Consider the following 19,628-nt stretch of genomic DNA (forward strand, 5'->3'; position numbering starts at 1 on the left):
CTCAGGGGTGGGAATCTTTAGTCCCCTCACGATCCGATCCGATTCCGATTCTGGGAGTCACGATCCGATTCCAAAACGATTCTTGATCTACATTTTTTCCTAATTAATTCTTCTTCTGTGCAAATACATCTTTACAACTTTACATTTTAACCAGAATTGCAGTTTCTATGCTTTTTGTTTATAGTTGGAATCTCTGTATGAATGTACTGCCAACTTAAAAATAGCTAGGGGTGTGAATCTTCACTGGTTTCACGATTCAGTTTAATTATGATTATCATTATCAACTCAATATCATGATGCGTCACATTCTCAGTTCCCAATATTACTGCACATGGCTACATTTTCATATACATTTTATATCACATGTAATTTGTGCAAAATGTAATTTTTTATTATATAATATAAACTGACTACTTTTAAAAACTTTTTATATAAGTATCCGAAAGTTTACAGACAATAGGCTAGATATGGGGTTTTCTTTTTTCCTCCGCATTATTGCCATTTGATTATTATTGATGAGATCATAGACAGTGGCAGCTTTAACAGGCTGCATTTACACTAATGCACAGATCTATTTCGATGTATCAGATGTTCTGTCCTGCTCTGAAAACATAACTGACTGTATTTACATAAATTTCATATAAAAGTATTCGGAGATGCAATGCATTTAACCGCAGCCGCTGCGATCGAGCTTCAGGACAACAAACACAAAGCGCACATGAAAGTCTGTCAGTGTGCGAGTTTCGTGCATCTAATAGTACTGCATTCCAGATGGCATAAATGAAAGCATATCTAAAGTAAAATACTGAAATAACGGCGCGTAGAAGCACACACTGTCAAGCAATGTGCACGTGTCTCACAGCGCAAATTCTGTGCAATGACGTCTGCGTCTCTAGTGTGCACGCATGCCAATTGCGGGGGGAAAACCAAGCTCAGAATGATTCTGAAATATGCAGAATCGTTGAAGAGAGAATCGCGATGCATCGGAGAATCTATTTTTTCTCCCACCCCTGCTATATACTGTATTCAGTGTTGTAATAAAAAAGAATAATACACTTATGTTAAAAATACTCATTTGTATTTATACTGTACACTTTCCAAAATATATATAAAAACAAAGCTTATAAAAATGACAAAAGTATATAACACGATTATTAAAAATAAAATAAAAACTGAAAGATAAAAATATAAGCTAATTCAAAATAAGAATAAATACCATAAATAGTATATAAATTATACTAAATTAACAGTGAGATCATAATACACACATAATACAATAGTATAAATACGATAAAATTTCAAACAAACAGACGACTTCAAAGAAAACATAACTCATGTTTAAATAAAAGAATGATAACTAGTGAATCAACGGAAGACGTTCTAGAAAGAGAAATCGGGAGTTTCTTATTTCGGGTTTTATGAGAGAGTAAAATTTGACGCTGGTCCCTATGCGATAAGAAGTTTTTCCTCGTTTTCATTGGCTGAGGCAGAAGACTGGCGCGGCTGTTCGAGGAAGTTTACGCTGTCGGATCTAGTTTTTCTTTTATATGAAATAACAGGCGATATTTCTTTGTTGCCCTCTGTGATCTCAATATAATTACACGGGGAAAGCGACAGATTTAGATTCTTTTTTTTAGTTGTCCTCCTTCCTGATTTCATGGCGGCTGCAGGGTCTCCTCCATGGGTGTGACTGGCACTGGTGAGGTGGTGGGGATTCTTCTGTGGTTTCTGGTGATCCGTATTTCCTTTCGAGTGCGGTGACTGCTGTGCTGCATTGGGGTTTGAATTTCAATTAGTGGTTGTATATTTTCACACTGATAGTTGTGCCCTGTTGGAGCCCTGTGGTGTGTCAAATGTTTTATTCATTTTCCTTGTTTTCCTTGAATGAGGTCAGTCTTAGTGTTTTGGATATTTATTATTTTGTGAAAGTTGGTATCTGTGAACTGTAATAAAACTGCTTGTACAAGCGATAAAGCTTTCACTAGAGTTTGTGGCCAGTTATTAGCCCTCCCTGATTTGGTGGGATGTATGAATCAGAATGAGCTTTATTGCCAGGTATGTTTACACATGCGAGGAATTTGTACAGGTATGATATGTGCAAATTGTAATTTGTGCAAAATGTAATTTTTTATTATATAATATAAACTGACTACTTTTAAAAACTTTTTATATAAGTATCCGAAAGTTTACAGACAGGCTAGTTATGGGGTTTTCTTTTTTCCTCCGCATTATTGCCATTTGATTATTATTGATGAGATCATAGACAGTGGCAGCTTTAACAGGCTGCATTTACACTAATGCACAGATCTATTTCGATGTATCAGATGTTCTGTCCTGCTCTGAAAACATAACTGACTGTATTTACATAAATTTCATATATAAGTATTCGGAGATGCAATGCATTTAACCGCAGCCGCTGCGATCGAGCTTCAGGACAACAAACACAAAGCGCACATGAAAGTCTGTCAGTGTGCGAGTTTCGTGCATCTAATAGTACTGCATTCCAGATGGCATAAATGAAAGCATATCTAAAGTAAAATACTGAAATAACGGCGCGTAGAAGCACACACTGTCAAGCAATGTGCACGTGTCTCACAGCGCAAATTCTGTGCAATGACGTCTGCGTCTCTAGTGTGCACGCATGCCAATTGCGGGGGGAAAACCAAGCTCAGAATGATTCTGAAATATGCAGAATCGTTGAAGAGAGAATCGCGATGCATCGGAGAATCTATTTTTTCTCCCACCCCTGCTATATACTGTATTCAGTGTTGTAATAAAAAAGAATAATACACTTATGTTAAAAATACTCATTTGTATTTATACTGTACACTTTCCAAAATATATATAAAAACAAAGCTTATAAAAATGACAAAAGTATATAACACGATTATTAAAAATAAAATAAAAACTGAAAGATAAAAATATAAGCTAATTCAAAATAAGAATAAATACCATAAATAGTATATAAATTATACTAAATTAACAGTGAGATCATAATACACACATAATACAATAGTATAAATACGATAAAATTTCAAACAAACAGACGACTTCAAAGAAAACATAACTCATGTTTAAATAAAAGAATGATAACTAGTGAATCAACGGAAGACGTTCTAGAAAGAGAAATCGGGAGTTTCTTATTTCGGGTTTTATGAGAGAGTAAAATTTGACGCTGGTCCCTATGCGATAAGAAGTTTTTCCTCGTTTTCATTGGCTGAGGCAGAAGACTGGCGCGGCTGTTCGAGGAAGTTTACGCTGTCGGATCTAGTTTTTCTTTTATATGAAATAACAGGCGATATTTCTTTGTTGCCCTCTGTGATCTCAATATAATTACACGGGGAAAGCGACAGATTTAGATATGAACTTAAGTCATGTTCCGTTGACTCCGTGAGGAGTTTATTGTCAGTTTGACTCGGCCAAGTGCAGTGTATGTGGTGTATGCAGGAATCTGACCTGATCTTGATTATATGACATGGAGAGCAAGAGTAGTCGGTTTCCTTTCCCTTTCCAGCCCTATCACATCCAGGAGAGCTTCATGGAGGCCCTTTACACTGCTCTGGATCAGGGGAAAGTCGGTATATTCGAGAGTCCCACTGGCACGGTCAGTCTGCGCTCGAGATCCGTTCATCTCACCGTCTCTTTTAAGATGACAGTGAATGTTCAAGCTTTCTTGTGTTTGATCCTGCAGGGAAAATCTCTGAGTCTTATATGTGGTGCACTGACATGGCTGAGAAACTATGAGGAGCAGAAGAAACAGGAGGCTGCTAAACTTCAGGATGGACCGGAGAAGAAGTGTGATGCTGTGAAGGAGGAGAACAGCACCAGCCAAACATCAGAGCCAGACTGGGTGTCTGAATTTGTGCAGAAGAAAGCAGAGCGAGACATTGTGAACAAGTTAAAGGTATGAGAATTATTATGTGCCTCTTACAGTTCATCAGACCAAGTCATGTGCCGGGGTTTTCAACCTGGGTCCTAGCTAGAGAAAAGCAGTGTAAAAAAATACAAATAAATAAAATGAATTTTTATATTAAAATAAACAAAAATAAATTTAAAATAATCAAATATATGAATAAATAATACATCTAACAGTACAGTATTATAGTAAGTAAAAAATGTAATATTGGAATGTAAAAACACCCAAAATATTTTCAAAATAATACACACACACACACACACACATATATATATATATATATACATATATATAATATATGTAATAGTTGCCTGTTAAATTGCAGGATGGGGTACCTCGCATTACAAATAAATAAATAATAATAAAATAATACAAAATAAAAAATGATTAAAATAATCAGATAAATAAATAATACATCTAACAGTACAGTACTATAGTGAGTAGAAAATTGTAGTTATGCAATGTTAAAAAAGAAATATATTCAAAATATTATTTTCAAATAATATTTAATTTAATTATTTATGAATAGGGTCTTTATATATTAAAATATCTAGCTGCCTTTTAAATTTTAGGATAGTGGTCCCTTGCTTTACAAATACAAAAATGACAAATAAATAATAATAAATAAATACATTTAAATAAATAAATAATTTGGTAAAAAAATATTGTATTCATATAAATAAAAAATGTGGATTAAATAATCAAATAAACAAATCTTACATTTAACAATATAGTTTAATATAGAGTAGAACATTTAATAATGCATTGTAAAAAAATATATATATATATTTTCCAAATAATATTTAATTTAATAATTTAGAAATGGGGTCTTTATATATTAAAATATCTAGCTGCTTTTTACATTTACGATGGGGGTCCTTCGCACAATAATGATCATATATGAGGTTCTGTGGCATCTAAAAAACGAAAAACTCCTGTCTAACAAATTTAAAAAAATGTCATGCTTGTCCTCAGTTTCATTCAGGATGAAGAGCTGAAACGGAAGAAGCGAGAAGAGAGACTGGAGGTGATCCGACACAATGCCCAGCTCAGATATGCCATGAAGAGAAAAGTGAGTGCATGAATAGTGGGATCAGTTTTTTTTTTAATCATCTTTACCTGGAAATAAACAAGGTTTTATGATTTAGTTCTTAATTCTTCACAAATCATAAATAATTTGAGTATGGATCTGCTATTTCAGTTGTTAATGGATATTACATTTACCCAATAAAAGTATCAGGTTGCTTATTGTACCTTTAACAGGCCAGTGAAGAAGATGAGGCTGTAAAATTACTGCAGCTAAGCAAAGAGGGGGCGGAGTCAGAGACACACAATCCAGAGGAGGAGGGGCTTATTGTAGCAGAATATGAGAGTGATGATGAGGCCACACCCAAGAGCAGGTATTGCTTGTGTTTATGGATGACTGGATGAGTGTGTTTTCTCCAACCTTGAGTTCTCATAGGGTTTCCTCCGCAGGCTGTGTGATGAGGATGATGATGATCTGGAGGAGGATCATGTTACTAAGGTACATGTTAAAACTTTCTACCCTGCATTGGTGAACAAGGCGTTTGTGCATGTTTAACAATATGTTTTACGTCTTTAGATTTATTACTGTAGCCGAACTCACTCTCAGCTGGCTCAGTTTGTGCACGAGGTGCAGAAGAGTCCATACGGGGCCGCTGTTCGCTTGGTTAACCTGGGCTCCAGACAGGTAAACATGCACACAGAATTGTCATTCTGATACTTTTATCACTATTAATAAAAAACACTAACAATAATTGAACATATACCAACGTTTGGGGTCTTTTTAGTGTTTCTGAAATAAGTTTCTTTTTACCAAGGCTGCATTTATTTGATTAAAAAAATACAGTAAAAACAGTAATATTATTACAATTTTATATAACTGCTTCCTATTTAAATATATTTTAAAAATGCAATTTATTCCTGTGATCAAAGCTGAATTTTCAGCATCATTACTCCAGTCTTCAGTGTCACATGATCCGTCAGAAATCAGTCTAATATGCTGATTTGCTGCTCAAGAAACATTTCTCATTATTATCAATGTTGAAAACAGTTGTGCTGCTTAATAGTTTTATGGAAACTTTTTTTTTTTTTAAGGATTTTTTTTGATGAATGGAAAGTTCAAAAGAACAGCATTTATTTAAAATAGCATATTTTTGTCACTTTTGATCAGTTTAAAGCAGGGGTGCCCAAACTCGGTCCTGGAGGGCCGGTGTCCTGCAGAGTTTAGATCCAACTTGCCTCAACACACCTGCCTTCAAGTTTCTAGTATGCCTAGTAAGAGCTTGATTAGCTGCTTAAGGTGTGTTTAATTGGGGTTGGAGCTAAACTCTTCAGGACACCGGCCCTCCAGTTTGGGCACCCCTGGTTTAAAGCATCCTTGCTAAATAAAAGTATTAATTTCTTAAAAAATAAGTCCAAGCTTTAAACAGTAGTATATGATGATATGATCATTCTATAATCAGTTTTAACACGCTATAATATTTTATAATGAGTGCCTATAACAAATAAAAATCTGCTTTTACCTTTTTTTTTTTTGCTTTTTACATTTTTTGTGGAAAATCAGTGCTGCCACAATGCAAGGCCAATTTTCAACAATAAATTCTTATGCATCCATAAACGGGCAATTAGATGATGTTTGTCATTTTGCCGTTTATAGAACCTGTGCATTAATCCAGAGGTCGTCCGGCTCAGAAACGTCCAAATGATGAATGACCGCTGTTTAGAAATGCAGAAAAACAAACACGGTCAGAAACGTCATCACAATCTCTGCCAATTCAAACTGCTGATTTCAAATCACCCAATGATAACATAATCAGGCGAGAATGACATTAGCTAAATGTGGAAGTTCTGACCTCCATCTGCAGAGAAACGAGAAAAGGCGTCAGACTCTGAGATGAAACGTCGACGTGGCGTTGCCAAGGCGACGTGTCCCTTCTCGGGTTTTGAAAGTTTGATGGCGATGAGGGACGAGGTGCTGGTGAAGGTGCGAGACGTGGAGCAGCTCCTGCAGCACGGTCGGGAGACACACATGTGTCCTTACTACAGCACAAGGATGGCCATACCAGCAGCACAGGTACACACACACACACCTGATGCATCACACTCTCGCTCATATACAACCCTGTGCTTTCAGTCTTTCTCTCTCTTTCTCAGGTGGTGGTGTTGCCGTATCAGTCGCTGCTCCATGCTTCCACCCGCAAAGCATCCGGGATCAAACTAAAGGATCAGATTGTGATTATAGATGAGGCTCATAATCTGCCTGACACCATCTCAGCTATACACAGCACAGAAATCAGTGGAGCACAGGTACATGGACACGCATACTCACTGATCAGATCTAGTGTAGTCAGATTGCTGGTTAACTGATGTGTGTTTCTCATTTTTCAGCTCTGCAGGGCTCATTCACAGCTTTCTCAGTACTGTGAGCGCTACAGGTAAAAATACAACACATTAATTTAGGGTAAAGTTTATTATTTACTCGCCCTCATGTTGTTCCAAACCCGTATGACTTTCTTTCTTCTGTGGAACACAAAAAGAGAACTTTTACAGAATGTTCACACAATGAAAAGGAATCAATCTGATGCTGTCAAAAAGTCTCTTGTGCTACCAAAGCTGCACTTATTTGTTTTAAAACTGCAGTAAAAACAGTAATATTGTGAAATATTATTACAATTTTAAATAATTATTTTCTGTTGTAATACATTTTAAAATGTTATTTATTCTTGTGATGCGACGCTGAATTTTCAGCATCATTACTCCAGTCTTCAGTGTCACATGATCCTTCAGAAATCATTCTAATATGCTGATTTGCTGCTCAAGAAACATAACCTTTCCTTTAATGTGAAAAGGAAATAAGCATAATGAAAGGTCATTCAGCATTTCTGCTAGCTACTAAAGTAATGTTTTAGACATCAGGTCACACTATCATTGTGATTTAATGTAAATATCATTGTGTTGTATGGTTGCAGAAGTCGATTGAAGGCCAAAAATCTGATGTACATCAAACAGATCCTCTTTGTGCTGGAGGGACTTGTGCGCACACTCGGAGGTCAGCTGTGTGGCAGATTGTTTTGTTTGTGTATTTTATCTTGTTCCATCTCATTTTATCTAGCTGATTTATTGCTGTGGTTTCCTGTTAACAGGTAAAGTGGGTCAGAATCCGAACGCTCAGTCCTGCCAACCAGGTAAACAAACACAACCGGCACGCAGAGTACAAGAAACCTTTCACTCCTAAATGTTTTCGTCCTTCATAAAGTGTTCTGATTTTGAATTCCTTTACACAACAGGAAGCGAGCTGCTGACCATCAATGACTTCCTGTTTAAGGCTCAAGTTGATAACATAAACCTTTTTAAGGTATTACACTGACTCAGTATTATTTATATACTACTGTATTTATTAATATTTTTAATTAGTGTTTATTTTTTACATTATATTTTTATTTTTCAGTTTTAGTTTTTTATTCATTTAAAAAAAATTTTTTTTTCTAATTATCTTCATTTTTAAGTCATGTTTTAGTCATTTTTAATAATCCATCTTAAACATATTTTGTTTCAGAGCCAGTGCAACATTTCTCATTCTCATTTGGGTTTAAGTTTTTTCATCAAATATTTCAATTTGATTTGATTTCAGCTTTATTTCAATTAACAATAACAACACTACACCAACTTTATTGATTATTATAAATAATATATATATATATATACAGTATATAACAAAAGACCCCACAACAACATCCAAAGAACTGCAGGCCTCACTTGCCTCAGTTAAGGTCAGTGTTCATGACTCCATATCTTTTACTAATATTTAAATTTGTTTGATGATCTGAAACAAAGTGTGACAAACATGCAAAAAAATAAGAAATCAGGAAGGGGGCCAACACTTTTTCACACCACTGTATGTATCAATGTTACTGCATATTTATAAAATGACATTGGTAGAGTCCGTAATGTGGTTTAATCTATCTTTTGAAGGTTCAGAAATATTTTGAGAAGAGCATGATCAGCCAAAAAGTGAGTATGAGAACACATTTATGACACATAAAAAAAAAAAAAAAAAAAAAACACAAACACCGAAGACTCCGGATCTAAGAACAAAGAGAACCGTCGCATAGAAGGACTGGGACGCTTCCTGCAGACGCTTCAGAACATACCTACAGGTACAGTCCGGTCTCAGTCAACACTTCCTTCCTCATTCACCCTGGTTTTACACAGAGAAGCAGTGTGGATTTGATGTTCTAGATGCTTCAGAGCAGCAGATGGCAGTAGAAGACAAACCAATCATGGCTTCTCCAATGATGCTGGTTGAAAGTTTCCTGTTTGCCCTCACTAACGCCAACAAAGACGGACGAGTCGTGATACAAAGGCAGGGTAAGTGAATATTCGATCACATGCACATGGATACACATATGAAATTGTCTCTCACACATAATTCTGCTTTCTTCTCCAGCATGTCTCTCTCAGAGCAGTCTGAAGTTTCTCTTGCTGAACGCCGCAGTTCATTTTGCACAGATCATCCAGGAGTGCAGGGCCGTGATCATCGCCGGGGGAACCATGCAGCCCGTCAGCACACACACACACACAAACTTCACATGCACCGTTGGACACAGTGACACAGCTGTCTCAGTTACATAACTTTAAACGGACATATTAAAGACTCTGTGTGTAGAAGAGCATGCTGAAAGCAAGACTGATTTTGTGTTCATTATTTTGCAGATTGCTGATTTTAAAGAGCAGCTTCTATTTTCCGCCGGGGTCACAGAAGACCGTATTTTAGAGTTCTCATGTGGTGAGTTTATGGTATTGTGCATATTTCTTCCTGCTATCTTTTGCAGTGTTGCTTATTATGTTGCATAATGGTTTCAGGTCATGTCATACCCCCTGAGAACATCCTACCCATAGTCCTTTGCGCCGGCCCCTCAGGACAACAGTTGGAGTTCACTTTTCAAACTAGAGACACACCACAGATGGTAAAACTTACATGAGCAAATTAAAACTACCACAGATGGTTGCAAGCAAACACGACAAAAATCTGCTCGTCTTAAATTATGGCCACAAAGTATCATCAGTTGTACACTTATATAAAGTATTGTTTTATTTTGACAAACTTAACTTTAAAACGAGAACAAATATTTGTAAATGGCATATGAAAGCTTGTTTTTCATTGGAATTAAGTTGATTTTTGTGAGCCCATTTGCAGATATTTGTAATTGTAGATCATTTTGTATCATTATTTCACTTAATTTTAATACATTTATCAGAAAACAAGACTTCTTATGTCATTTTTGCATCTACCTTGATTTAAGAATTTTTAGACATTTGACAAAAATACTGAGGAAGAACATCACTTTTGTGCAGTGTGATCAGAAGGATCTATCAGCTACTTTTTTGTGTGTAAAATGAATTAAAAAGTAACATTGACGTATTGTATTCCATTTAATTTAATTCCTTACATTCTCTTAATTTGGTCTTAAAGTTTTTAAAAACCTTTAAAAGTAGTGAAATTTGAAAACAGTTATTTTAAGTTGTAATAATATTTCACAATATTACTGTTTTCACTGTATTTTTTGGTCAAATGTAGCCTTGATGTGCATAAGAGACTTCTTTCAAAAAAAAAAAGTAAATAACACAAAAATATGTTTAGCATGATCTTTATACCTGTTACCTATCTCAGATGGAGGAGACGGGCCGTGTTCTCTCAAACCTCTGTAACATAGTGCCGGGGGGCGTGGTCTGTTTCTTCCCCTCCTACGAATATGAGAAGAGAATTCTGGGACACTGGGAGAGTACTGGCGTCCTACAGAGGCTAGAGTCTAAGAAGAAGGTACACAAACACCAGTACTACCGTGCCAAGTCAATTTATACATGAGTTAAGATGCTCTCTGTGTGTTTCAGATTTTCCAGGAGCCGAAAAAAGCCAGTCAGGTTGAGCAAGTGCTCAGTGACTATTCCAAGTGTATACAGGTGTGTTAGTGTGGGAATATTACTATATTAACAAGTAAATTAGAGCAGGTCTGTGTGTTTATATCTACAGTAAATGACGGTTTGTTACGTTAATGCAGCGCTGCAGTAATGCCGGAAGTGGCCAGACGGGCTCTGCTATTCTCTGTAGTAGGAGGGAAAATGAGTGAAGGAATCAACTTCTCTGACGACCTGGGCAGGTAAAACTGCGTTCAGAATCGCATGCCATACTATTACTGCAGTATACTGGAAGCAGTACGTATAAATACCAAAAATGTGCCATATACAATGAAGCACACTACGACATGACAACAATATAGAATATTTCACTGCATATACAATATAGTATATATTACTATTACTTTCATTAACTGATACTAAGACTATTAAAAAATATATATTTATACTTATTTCAATTAGTTATATGCAAAATAATCTCGAGTAGTTGCAACATTTCCATTTTTTAGTTTGTTGAAGTACTAAAATTACTAAATCCAAAAAAGAATGAAAATAACTACAACTAAAAACAAATAACAAAAAAAATTCAAAATATAAAAATAAAAACTAATTCATAATATCAATAAATACTTTATTATAATAATATACAAACATTTTTAAATGTAACTTATTTCAATTAGTTGCAAAGGCAACTTTTCCTTTTTTTTTTCAGTTTAAGTATGAGAAGTTTTTTTTTGTTTTAAGTACTAAAATGAATAATGAAAATAAACGAGAACTGAAATAAAAATGGAAACTGAAAATAAATAAATAAAAATACTAAACACGAAAACAACTAAAACTTAAACTAAAATTAAAATAAATGTAAAATATAAAACTACTACTATTACTGAATGCTATATTATATTAAAATAATGCTTGATGCATACTGCTTCACTTACTGTTTTGTAAAAAATAGTATTTAGTGTATACTTCACAGTATGTAATAAATAATATGCTAGAAATGAATGAACAATAATCATTGAATGAAACACTTTTGTGCTTTTGTTTAGATGTATTGTTATGGTTGGAATGCCGTATCCCAACATAAAGTCACCAGAGCTGCAGGAGAAGATGGCTTACCTGGACAAGAACATGGTGAGACTTCCTACAGGATGATGCATTTGGGAAGAATCTGCCATTTCTAACTCTCTCCCTTCTGTTTCAGCCTCACGTTGGTGGTAAAAGTCCTGGGAAGGCACTGATTGAGAATCTGTGCATGAAAGCTGTCAATCAATCTATTGGTAGGCGGAGCCCCGTACTCCTGTAATTCAATGCTGTGTTTAACATAAGGCAAACAAATGTAGATTGTAATACAAACAGACATTGTCTGATTTCAGAATAGCCTATTAGCATAGTACTTTTATTATTTATTCCATTTCTAACAGTCTTTGAGATGAGTAAGAGCAGAGTACAGCTCAGTTTCTCTCCTCACCTCACGCAGGTCGTGCGATCCGTCATCGTGGCGATTACGCATGTATTGTTCTGTGTGATCACCGGTACGCCCGATCAGGCACGCTGCAGAAACTTCCAGAATGGATTCGATCCAGCACACACACACACAACATTTGGTCCCGCCTTCGCCAGCATCAGGAGGGTAAGCGTACTGTGCAGTATGTTGTATATACACTGCCTAATTTTTAATTTTTTTTAATTGTACATTAACCCTCTGGGCCTCTTCGGTCATTTTTGACCGAAAAAATGTATATTTCGAAATTTTAAAAATCGTGGCTTCATCGGAATGAGATGACACATGGTGACTTTTATCGCATTAGCTATGTGAACACACAAAAAAAATCATGGACATGATTCGGATATGTTAAAGGGTCAAAAAAAAATTTTTCACACTTGGCTCCTTCACGGTCAAAAATGACCGACATAGGAAATGAATGGGAAATACGAAAGCTCAGAGAATCTTTTGGTGGTACAAACTACAAATCAGCCACTGTGCAGAACAAAAGTGCACAGCAATCAAGGAGTGACTCTGTAAAATATCAAGAGTGCAAAATAGACACACACACACACACACACACACACACAGAAATGAACTGGTAAGACTTCAACGGAGCAAATTTTGAGAATATTCAATGATTGATTGAAATCATAATGCAAAACCTGATATTTATCTAACCAAAAATATTTAAACCTTGACAAAAAGTAGTCTTTTAGAATGTCTAAATATATATCTAAAAGTAAAACCTAATAAAAATGAAGAAATTATGTCTAAAAAACAATGGGAATCGAAAGGCCTCTGTATATAGGGAACTATACAGGAGTTTACATGACATTTCACAAGTTTTATTTTTTTTATGCCACCAGATGGCACAATTCTCACTTCAAAAAATTGATTTTAAATGTTTTCACTCGGTTTTAACATGAAATATTGCATTTATTGAAAAATAATAAATAAATAAAAATAAATTAATTCTAATGGGAAAAATAGCTAATTAAAATTGTATAAATATTGCATGGTATCATAAAATCCCCTCAAAATTCTAAATAATAATCAAAACATTTTATTAAACAAAAATGTATTACACTGATTTTCCTGAAAAAAAGTTACATTTCAAGGCTTCCAAGTGTGACCCCTAAAGGAAGAGGCTCAGAGGGTTAAACAGCATGCAACAAATTCAAACAGTAGTATAGACCCTTTTTCTGTTAGTAAACATTGACGTTTTTTCTGTGGGTGGAGCTTAGGTGGAGGCAGAAAGATTCCCCTGACCACTTCACTAACGCTAGCTATGAAGTTTGTTCAGCTTCATTTCTCAAATAGTAGATAGAATGTCATTGTGGCAGAGTGATAGACGAGCATGTGAAGTGCGACTGAGTGCTGGTGTGTCTCTCTCCAGCTGCGTGCTGCTTTAATGAGACAGACGTTCTCCAGCTGTGCTCTCTGTAAGCAGGTCTGTTCTAATGACAGGAAGTGGAGGATGACAGTATGAGGATGATTCGTTAGCCGTATGCTCCCTGTCTGATCCTTTATTTGATTTCGCAGTTCTTCCTGGAGAAGCGACAGAGACCGCTGCTCTGAGGACATCGACTCGACAGCGCCGAGCCACGTGTGTAAAAATACTACGGTGTGTCCTGCATTATGGATGTTTGTTGGACTACTCTGGCCTTGTGAATTATTGAGGCGGAGTTCTGCCGCCTCTGTCCTCTGTGTTTCAGCATGAGTCTTTGGTTCAGTTCTTGACTTTCATTTAATAAAAGCTGATTTTTACAAGACTGGATTGGTTTGTGTTTGTAATCCAAAATGTGAAGCCAAAAGACTCGCTCAGATGGGCTAAAACAATCATAGTAGATTAGAGTTTATTTTCTGTACTAAAGACACTAATACCAGAGATGTTTTTGAGCATGTAAAACAAAATATCAAAAAATACAACCTGCTTTTTACATTCTTTTTTTTTCCTTAAGGAACATTAGTTATTTCACCATCAACTTCATGAAGTCACATTATTTTGAATGAGCACGAGTAGTGAAAAATGTTCATCAAAAAGTGCAATTAATTATTAAAGTCAACATAAGACAACCATAATGTGAGATTTACGAGTTAAAGTGGGTAACATTAATATTTACCAATTGCTTGTGTGGACGAGATGACATCAGATGAAAAGGAAAGTCATTTAAAAAATGGAGGAAGTTACTAAATTTTGATGAAAGGTTACAAAGAAGCATTTTGAAATTTTTTATAAATCATGCACAAATGATCAGAAACACAAATGAGGCATGCTAATAGGCTGAATTTATAGAGTCAAGTTGACTTTTTCAATCCAATTGTTTGTTAAAATGTCTTAACTTTTGCTAGTCTGTTAAATATTAATTCAAAATGATGTTAAAAATGGCAGCTGATATCACTTCCAGTTCATTCATCATAATGGAAATGGAAGGTACAGTCAAGCCCATTGCATTATGGGATACCATGTGCCCTGCTGCATACTGTAGCTCATCCAGGAAGTCTATGCATATTATGTAGTGTGCATCAGAGATAGGATTTTACCATATTTATATGGATTTCTATATTTTGTAATGGACTTTTTTATTTTTTAAATGGTTGAAATAGTTGAAGCTCTATAGTTTAACATTTGAAAGCCAAGAAATTAAGTATTATATAGAAATTAAATTTTTCTGTAATTTTTCTGTTGTTCTGTAAATTATACTTATATATTTGTTTTTTATTTTGCAGTATAATAGTATCATTGCAGTAGTATTATATAATGTTTAATATTATAAAAATATTAAAGTTTACATTTTCAAAATTTTGAAATAATTTGCACTGATGAATCAAGCACAGATGACCAAAAATGTGCATGAAGAATATAAATAGTGAATTTGGGATCATGTTGACTTTAATAATATAATCTTTCAGACTATAAGGGTTTTCATGACATATAGAACACATCATCTTACACTTGTGTTAATTCACTGACCTTCAGGTTACAAAACAAGAGACCAAACGTCTCACTCGACACTCACTCCACAGCTCTCCTTGGAGAGACAATATCTCCAGACCCTGTCTATGAGGATTTCAACTCTCCAGTCTTGAGTTTCACACTCAACTCTGGGTTGCCATGGTTACGCCTCCCAGTCATCTTCATCGTCTGCGGTGGGTTGCTGTGGCGCTGGAAGGGGCGGGATCACATCTGACATCCTGGCGAACGCCCCGCCGGAGCTGGCAGGTGCTTCGGATGAGTCTCCAGCCGCCGGGCCCTTACCAGAGATCCCTGTCAAATATTCACAGTGAAAAATGCATCAGGTTGGATTACAAAACTGAGACTGAGGCGCTAAAACGAACCTTTCCTGCGCATGGCCAATTTATTGAAGAGGTCAGACATCAGGTCTCCACCGCTCACCGCTGCCCCAACTGGAAAAAAAGACAACTGTTAGGTTAAGCAATTGGAAATATAACTGTTTTTTTTTTTTCCAATGATTTTTACACGTTACATGGCTTCAGAAGACTGTATATACTACGAGGATGTACAAAAATGTATCAAAAGTGACAGTAAAGACATTATAATATTACTAAAGAATTCTTTTTTTTTCTCAAATGGAATCAAAGAATCCTGAAAGAAATGTATCACAGTTTCTACAAAAATATTGAGCAGCACAACTGTTTTCAACATTGACAATGATAAGAAATGTTTTTCTTAAACTGCAAATCAGCATATTAGAATGATTTCTGAAGAATTATGTGACACTGAAGACTGGAGTAATGATGCTGAAAATTCAGCTTTGATCACAGGAATAAAATACATTTTAAAATATGTTCAAATAGAAAACAATTGTTTTAAATTATAATACTATTTATAAATATTACTGGTTTTATGGATTTTGTATCAAAAAAGGCAGCCTTGGTGAGCTACTTTGATAAACATTGAAACATTTTGCAGAACCAAACATTTTTAAGCCAAACGAGTCATATACAAGTCATACGGATCACTTTTATTGTGCATTTGTGACCTTTTTGGAGACTCCACAGCATCCGTTTCCCATTAACTTTAATTGAAAAGAAAATAGCAGGTTGGATTTTCTGCTAAACGTCTCCTTTTGCCTTTGTTATTTTCTGCAGCAAACAGTGCATATTTCGGGAGAATAACAAGTAGCAAAGATTATTACATTGCGTTCTTTCAAATCTTAAGTGTGGCATTTACTCTCACCCAAGTCCTAAATCATTAGTAATTACACCTCTCAGAGATGGCCAATTCAAAAGACCACAAGGTTTATCCATTGATAATATATCAGTGAAGAATTTGAAATATCTGAGACTTTGTGAGTCCAGAGTAGGATTTCAGAGCAAATGTCAAGCAGATTTAATGAAAGTAAATTTCTCTTTTGATCTTTCCAAATACCACAGCGCTCTTCCTTATACCAGCGATACTGAAACACAATGAATACCTCTTGCTTTAAAAATGAATACTCTTGTACACTTAATATGTTCATCTTGCAAAATAACTGAATGTACATTTTTACATATATTCTGGATTGTTGCCAGGGTGTACCTATGTGGTTACTAGGATGTTGCTTACCGGTCCAAAGTTCTACACATGGCTTGGCTTTTTAATGCTTCCATTAGCAAACACTAACAAGTTTCTTACCCTAATAACAGTTTAGCTAATGTTAACACCCTCTAATTGACCCTGTTTGACAGTATGCTTTCAGTACAGAGTGTAAACACTGCTGGCGTCTGACCTTGCTCTTGCTCCTTCTGTTTTTTCTTCTCCATCTTGCGTCCTTTTACATTGCGGAGGTTTGCTTTGGCGATACCGCCGGCGTTTCGGATTGACTCCAGCAGACTGGCTCGGCCGTCCGCCGGCTGTAACACCTCAGTAGGGGCTCTTTTCACTATACCTGTATATATAATATATAAATTATATATAAATTACATACACTATAATTTATATAGAATATAATATAAAATAAATTATATACACTATAATTTATATATAATTTAACACTATATAAATTCAGCTTTGCCATCAGAAATAAATTACATTTGAAAATATATTAAAACAGACAACAGTCATTTAAACTTGTAATAATATTTCACAATATTACTGTTTTTAATGTATTTTTGACTAAATAAATGCAACCTTGGTAAGCGTTAGAGACTTACTGACCACAAACTTAATGGTAGTGTATATGGACAAAAAAATATTTATTTATTTTTTTTGTTGTTTGTGGGCAGAAGACAGAAATATAATTGTGTTATAGTTTTAAATAAATTTAGGTTTTGAAAACTTAACCACCTTTGCAGTCTGAAAACAGCTAGGTGCAGGAAAAAAAAACACTAATCACAACTGCACATGTAAAGAGACCACTTACAATTCCCTAGGCTAACTCTGCAATGACATACTGCGCTAAAAAGACTCACCAAGTCCTTTACCTGTGGGAGGGGCTTGACTTGACATGGCATCAGTGCGGTCTGCTGTGATAGGTGGAGGGGGCGGAGCTGGGGAAGTTCCAGGGGGTGGGACTGATACCTGAGTTGCCTCTGGTGGAGGAGGAGGTGGAGGGGGTGGAGCCTCAAGCCTAAAATGAGAGTCTTAAAACACAAACAAGTAATTATTAAATAATATGTTTTTAATTCATTTTACCTTTATAAATAAAAAATAATTACATGTATTTTTATATTTTTCAAAATTATATTTCAAAATGATATATACATATATAATTTTATAATTATACATTTTATAATTATATAATGATATACGAGTTGTATTTTTCAAAATTACATAATTATAAATTAATTTCTCAAAAAAAAAAAATCTGCCATAATTTAATGATCCCACCAGATCCACTAGATTCGTCATGCTCCGTGCCAAATGAAGGAAGTTCAGGGATGCTGTTGCTGGCAGGAACAGATGGTGCGAACCCTGGGCCGAGGTCAGCGCTGTACATGAGGTCATCAGCGATGCCAGGTAAGTCAGGCAGGTAAGACGGCACATCGATCTCAGGCACTTGCCCCAGGTCTGGCACATAGAAATAATTCTCTGCAGTCTGAGAAGAAAGCATGAAAGTGATATTAACTGAGCTTGCATCCTGTTTTCAGCGTATCGCTTCATTATAGGTATGACTGAGCGACTCACCTGTCTCTCTAGCTGCTCTCTCTTGGTGATCGACAGCGGCGCATCAAACGGTTTATCTTCCTTTTCGGTCTCTAACGTGGTGTGTGTTTTAGTCACGGCGCCCGCCAGAGGGTCAAGAAACACATATTTCTTATAGCTGAAAATACACAAACATGAACAGCGATGATTATATGAGCATTAATAAGGTTGCATCGGCAGTGCAGCATTCAGTCAATATGTGTAGGTGTTTGTGTACTCACAGGTTCTCTGTTGTGTTGAACAGCAATAAGGAGCTGACTGAGTTGACATTTCTCGGCAGACTTCCCAAACCCTCCTCTGTCTCATGCTCAGAGCGCTTCTTAGTGTTTACACATACTGGCAAATACATCAACTTCTCCTATAAAACACATTTATGGGTCATTTCATGAAACATGTTTAACATAAATTTGTGTTGATAGTTTTATATTGTAATTTGACACTTCTTAAAGGGGTCATATGATGCGATTTCAAGTTTTCCTTTCTCTTTGGAGTGTTACAAGCTGATTGTGCATAGATAAGATCCCTGAAGTTGCAAAGACTAAAGTCTCAAAACCAAAGAGATATACTTTATCAAAGTTAAGACTCTGCCATGCCCCCCTAAAACGGCTCGTTCTAACACGCCCCCACATATCTACCTCACTATGTGGAAATATTTGCATAATGCCGCCCAAATGTGCACACAAAGAAAGAAGGCGTGGTTTCAGTAACCGCAGTTAGTGTTGAAGCAGCCATGTCAGGGAGAAGCTGTGTGTTTCTAGGCGAAAGCAAAAGCACTTTATTTGGCCTTCCGAAAGTAGATGCATTTAGGAATCTTTAAGATTACTTACAACAGAACAGCAATGCATTTTATGGACGACCGTTTCGTGAACCTAGGAGAGGAGGTAATTCTGACTTTGCTATGACAATCTGGCGCTTCTGAATCAGCTACTGTTTTGTTATTAGTTTAAGTATTTGCTATTGACTGTTCAAATGCGGAGTTTTGCTCATCGTGTGTGTGTGTGCGTGCGCGAGCGAGCGAGCGTGCGAGAGAGCGAGAGCACGAGAGAGGGAGAGAGAGAGCGCGAGAGAGAGCGAGAGAGAGAGAGAGAGAGAGAGAGGGGGGGTCACATCACAGTGGAGTCAGCTGTCTTCACCGT

The 19,628-nt window shown here is 35.9% G+C and overlaps 2 protein-coding genes across 4 annotated transcripts in view; one reads left to right on the plus strand and one right to left on the minus strand.

Moving 5' to 3' along the window:
• The first annotated feature begins 3,151 nt into the window (after positions 1–3,151).
• LOC107686596 (putative ATP-dependent RNA helicase DDX11-like protein 8) lies at positions 3,152–14,006 on the plus strand. Its single transcript, XM_016483659.1, is given in 28 exon segments — positions 3,152–3,604; positions 3,692–3,904; positions 4,902–4,988; positions 5,180–5,316; positions 5,393–5,441; positions 5,520–5,627; positions 6,597–6,684; positions 6,805–7,013; positions 7,094–7,246; positions 7,328–7,374; positions 7,909–7,988; positions 8,083–8,124; positions 8,227–8,294; positions 8,912–8,966; positions 9,016–9,096; positions 9,179–9,307; positions 9,387–9,499; positions 9,653–9,725; positions 9,803–9,906; positions 10,611–10,760; positions 10,832–10,900; positions 10,999–11,030; positions 11,032–11,097; positions 11,905–11,989; positions 12,060–12,135; positions 12,336–12,453; positions 12,455–12,488; positions 13,887–14,006. Coding segments are annotated over 28 exon segments (2,631 nt in total). The 5' UTR covers positions 3,152–3,475; the 3' UTR covers positions 13,923–14,006.
• A 1,129-nt stretch (positions 14,007–15,135) lies between these two features.
• The window catches only part of LOC107686618 (WAS protein family homolog 1-like), a 9,512-nt gene continuing 5,019 nt past the window's right edge, over positions 15,136–19,628 (minus strand). The window contains exons 5-11 of one of the 3 annotated variants that reach the window (XM_016483674.1): positions 18,714–18,850; positions 18,475–18,610; positions 18,178–18,385; positions 17,760–17,930; positions 17,078–17,236; positions 15,684–15,752; positions 15,136–15,612 (exon numbers count right to left, since the gene is read on the minus strand). In XM_016483674.1, the coding sequence (XP_016339160.1) occupies positions 15,464–15,612; positions 15,684–15,752; positions 17,078–17,236; positions 17,760–17,930; positions 18,178–18,385; positions 18,475–18,610; positions 18,714–18,850 (1,029 nt within the window). In that variant the 3' untranslated portion in view covers positions 15,136–15,463. The remainder of the gene's footprint in view (positions 15,613–15,683; positions 15,753–17,077; positions 17,237–17,759; positions 17,931–18,177; positions 18,386–18,474; positions 18,611–18,713; positions 18,851–19,628) is intronic. The other 2 variants (XM_016483676.1, XM_016483675.1) reach the window with 2 other exon arrangements.

This window comes from Sinocyclocheilus anshuiensis, unplaced genomic scaffold, assembly GCF_001515605.1.
Source record: "Sinocyclocheilus anshuiensis isolate Anshui unplaced genomic scaffold, SAMN03320099.WGS_v1.1 scaffold733, whole genome shotgun sequence".
NCBI lineage: Eukaryota > Metazoa > Chordata > Actinopteri > Cypriniformes > Cyprinidae > Sinocyclocheilus > Sinocyclocheilus anshuiensis.